This window comes from Quercus suber, unplaced genomic scaffold (assembly GCF_002906115.3).
Source record: "Quercus suber isolate HL8 unplaced genomic scaffold, Cork oak 2.0 scaffold_346, whole genome shotgun sequence".
Lineage (NCBI taxonomy): Eukaryota > Viridiplantae > Streptophyta > Magnoliopsida > Fagales > Fagaceae > Quercus > Quercus suber.
This window is the reverse complement of record NW_027069798.1, coordinates 609,153-613,765: the sequence shown is the minus strand read 5'-3', so window position 1 is coordinate 613,765 and position 4,613 is coordinate 609,153. Positions and strand designations below refer to the sequence as shown.

At 34.6% G+C, this 4,613-nt stretch overlaps 1 protein-coding gene across 1 annotated transcript; it reads left to right on the top strand.

Moving 5' to 3' along the window:
• On the top strand, nucleotides 1–953 carry LOC112020549 (retrovirus-related Pol polyprotein from transposon RE1). Its single transcript, XM_065759934.1, has 2 exons — nucleotides 1–509; nucleotides 560–953. The coding sequence occupies exons 1-2, from the start codon at nucleotides 1–3 to the stop codon at nucleotides 951–953; spliced, it is 903 nt and encodes a 300-aa protein (XP_065616006.1).
• Nucleotides 954–4,613: the final 3,660 nt, after the last annotated feature.

Sequence of the window (4,613 nt, the reverse complement as noted above, 5' to 3'; positions counted from 1 at the left end):
ATGGCTTCCGATTCCACTACCACTCAATCTCAAACTACACATTTAGTACATGCTTCAAGTGCAATGATAGCAGATGAATATGTAAACAATCCTTTCTTTCTTCCTGCGAATGAAAATCCAGGTCTTATGCTCACATCGCAACCACTCACTGGTCCATGGAATTACATGAGTTGGGTGCGATCTGTGTTTCTGGCTCTAATTTCCAGAAACAAGTTTGGTTTTGTGGATGGATCAATTGCTGAGCCTGATTCATCTTCTTCATTATATAATTCTTGGAGTAGAAGCAATACCACAGTACTTTCTTGGTTAACTAATTCACTCAGTCTGGATTTGAAGGCTAGTGTTATGTACATCAATAATGCCAGAGACTTATGGATTGATCTCAAAGATAGGCTATCTCAGGGTAATACTCTAAGGTTGTTTGAGCTTGGGAAGGAAATTGCACATCTTGCACAAGGATCACTTTCAGTTAGTTCTTATTTTACGAAATTCAAAACCTTGTGGGATGAGTATGCTAATTACCAGCCTTTTACAATCATACATGTGCTTGTACTTGTAGTTCTAAGTCTGCTCAACTAGATGCTCATTATAAGGAGCATGTTTTTATGTTCTTGATGGGACTAAATGATGGTTATGGCCATGTTATAAGTCAGATATTAATGATTGAACCTTTGCCCTCTCTTAGCAAAGTGTGTTCTCTGATCTTGCAAGAAGAGAAAAGGAGAAACATTGGTCAAAGCTTCAACATGATTCAGTCAAGTGATTCTGCTGCTATGTATGTGAACAATAGCAGAGGTCTTCTTGGTTATCAAGGACAAAAGAATGGAGGTAAAGGTGGTAATGGCAAGAAAGATAGGCCTGTGTGCACTAATTGTGGCTTTACTGGACATATAGCTGATAAGTGCTATAAGCTCCATGGTTACCCCCAGGTTACAAGCCAAAAGGAGAGGTAACAAGGCCATGGCAAATCAGGTTGCTTCAATGCAAACTACAGGAAGTTATGGATTTGATCCAAATGTGCATTCTGGTTTTCTACCTGGAGGTGTGCATTCTGGTTTTTAACTGGAGGAGCTTTGCAAGGTGCTGGTGTTCAATAGATTTGGCTTCACAGAACCATAATGGTCACTCTGGTGGAGGTTCTTTTGTGCAACCTAGTCCATAGTTATCACTGTCACAGGCTCAATGTGAGAAATTTCTGAATTTTCTAAAGTGCCATATGGCTACTGGATCAGGCGATAGTGCTCAAACTAGCCACCAAGCTGCTTCTGTTATGACTTCCTGCCCTTCCATTCCACATTCTTTACCTTCGACATCATCTTCTCCTTCTACCTCATCAAATTTTTCAGGTAATTCCTTTTGGATTCCACCTAATCTTTCTCATTCTATCTTTGCTACTCAAGTAGTTGATAGGCAAGCCTATAAATCCAATACTTGGATCATTGATACTGGAGCAACAGATCACATGGTTCATTATGTTGCTAATTGACTTCCATTACTTCAATAGTTCATACCTTTGTCTATTTGCCAAATGGGGAACAAGCCTTAGTCACACACATAGGCACATTGCATATTTCTTCCACTTTGATTTTAACTAATGTCTTGTGTGTACCCTCTTTTACATTCAATTTGATTTATGTCAGCAAACTCACAAAGTCACTTTGCTGTTGCCTCATCTTTCTTGGTGATTGTTGTTTTATTCAGGACCTTGTCAATGGAGCACGATTGGTCTGGGTAAAGCACACAATGGCCTATTTCTACTGCAAGATTCAGATTATAGATCTTCTACATCTGTTTTTGCTGCTACTATTACTTCCATTTGTTCATCAGCTTTATGGCATAGTAGATTAGGACACCTGTCTCATTCCAAACTCCAATTGTTGAAGCAACTTGTACATGATGTTAATATCAATAAAACTGCTTCTTACTGTGATATTTGTCATTTTTCAAAACAGAAGAAACTTCCTTTTACAGCTAGTACTCATGTTTCAACTAATCCTTTTGATACTTCATTGTGATCTTTGGAGTCCATTTGCTAAAGCACTGTTGATGGTTTTAGATTTTTCTTAACAATTATGGATTATTTTACTGGATGCACTTGGGTGTACTTGCTTAAACATAAGTCTGAAACACAAGTGTATCTTTCACAATTTGCTACTATGGTGTCCACTCAATTTAATTGCAAAATCAAAACATAAGGAGTGATAATGGATTGATTTTTATCTCAAGGATTTCTTTCAATCAAATGGCATTTTGCATCATTGAGTTGTGTTGATACTCCTCAACAAAATGTTGTTTTGAGAAAAAACATCAACACATCCTCAATGTTGCAAGATCTTTAAGGTTCCAATCTCAACTTCCTTTATGTTTTTGGGGAGATTGCATTTTAACTTTGTTGACCTCATTAATAGGCTTCCTTCCAAGTCTTTAGGTAACAAAAGTCCTTATGAACTTCTTTTTAAATCTGCACCATCTTATAATCATCTCAAATGTTTTGTTGTTTGTGTTTCATTCCAACTTTACCTTATAATAGAGACAAATTTGCACCTAGAGCTAGGAAGTGTGTGTTCTTAGGCTATCCACAAGGCATTAAGGGCTACAAGTACTTGATCTTACTTCCAATTCTATTCACATCTCCAAAAACATTATCTTTATGAGCACATTTTCCCTTATGCTCTTTCCTCACAACCTTCCACTTCTATTTAGATGATTTCATTGTTCCTCATTGTACTTTAGAATCTTCTAATCTGTTGTTACTGATAACCTTCCTTCCTCTATTTTAATTGATCCAGCACCATACCTACTACACCATTTGATGCAGCACCAGCAACACCTATTTTCCTACCTGGTGCAGCACCAGCACCTAGTGCAGCACTTAATGTTTTTTAACACTTCATTTAAAATAATATAAAAAATTCATTAAAATAATAAGGAAATGAGAGAATTTGAGTTTTTTTTTTTTTTATTGAAGGAAGAGACATAATCTTAATAAAATATTTTATTTTATTTTTAACAAATTGCTATAGTCAACTGGTATTTATACCAGTTTATTGTAGTTGCAAAAAATTTAGCTTTAATTTCTCCAATAACACTATTTTTTTTTTTTTGTTCTTTAGTGGTAAAATAGTGTTTTTGCTAAAATACAATCACCATTGTAAATATTTTTAATATTTTTGTTAAGTTTTTGAGTTGGATAGTTGCTATTTGGGTTAGGTTAGCTAGACTGATTGGGGAGAAGGGGGCTCAACTACAAAAATGAAATATAAAATAACTAAAAAAAATTTGGACCCAAGGGGGCCTGAGCCCCCACCTAGGTCCGTTCCTGATTACATTGTAGTGTCTTGTTTCATGTCATGTCATATCCTATATATGTACATATTATTTAATTCAATTGTTGTATCTTTATCGTGAGATGTTCTTATTTTTCAAAACTGCATTGTTGTGTCCCGTTTTATGTCATGTCCATATCCATACTTCTTGGGTTACAACAAACAATCTTCGAGTAGCACACTCCAAAACAGATGAATTATTCTTGGTTAAGAATTTAGTCTAATAGCTTTGTGTATGGTACGGTCACCATACCATACGGAGCCAAGACTTTGAGTTAAGGGGGCTATGTAATATGGTTAGGTGTCGCATGCAAAGAAAACAGATGAATTATTCTTGGTTAAGGATTTAGTCTAATAGCTGTGTGTATGGTACGGTCACCATATCATACAGAGCCAGGACTTTAAGTTAAGAGGGGCAACTCTGACCTCTAGCTTGGTGGCTTCTTAGGCGCTGAGGTTTTTTGTTTTTTTTTTTTTTTTTTGATGTGTGCGTCTGCTGGTTAAAAACAAAATTATTTTGTTTAAAACTTTATAAAGGGCTAGTTGTTTATTTGAGTAAAATTGGTTAATTGGACTTAATTTTTTTTAGCTTTGCTATTGGTGATTTTTGTTGTTGCACAAATGTTTTTGGGCTAGTACATGTTGTTTTATGTTTTAGATTTTAGATCTAAATTTTTTTTAATGGCCTTTAAAATGAGGAAAGTGTTAGAGATTTTTTTTTTTTTTTTTTTTTTTTTTTGATGTGTGCGTCTGCTGGTTAAAAACAAAATTATTTTGTTTAAAACTTTATAAAGGGCTAGTTGTTTATTTGAGTAAAATTGGTTAATTGGACTTAATTTTTTTTAGCTTTGCTATTGGTGATTTTTGTTGTTGCACAAATGTTTTTGGGCTAGTACATGTTGTTTTATGTTTTAGATTTTAGATCTAAATTTTTTTTAATGGCCTTTAAAATGAGGAAAGTGTTAGAGGTATATTGCTAATATAGTGAGTGATTATTGATAAGTAAAAAAGTGATATAAGTGATCGACTCAGATGCGAACCAATAAGAATTTGTACCTCAACAATTTATAAAAATGTTGTAGATAAGTTTATAACTGTAACGTTACTCTAAAAAGAATCAATGATATTGTTAAGAAGGCAAAATGATATTTAATAAAACAAAATTGCTAAAATTAATGCGCATATATATATATATATATTGTTAAATTTAGGGGGGCAAGTCAATAAATGCCTCCGTCCGTGTACAGTTGCAGGTTTCAGCTGGGACATGGTTAATGAGGTGAGTGA

What these genes read in the sequence shown, in the direction of transcription:
- LOC112020549 (XM_065759934.1), top strand. Translation starts at nt 1, where the DNA reads ATGGCTTCCGATTCCACTACCACTCAATCTCAAACTACACATTTAGTA. An exon ending in TTCAAAACCTTGTGGGATGA is followed by an intron (nt 510 to 559) that starts GTATGCTAATTA and finishes TTGTACTTGTAG; the next exon opens with TTCTAAGTCTGCTCAACTAG.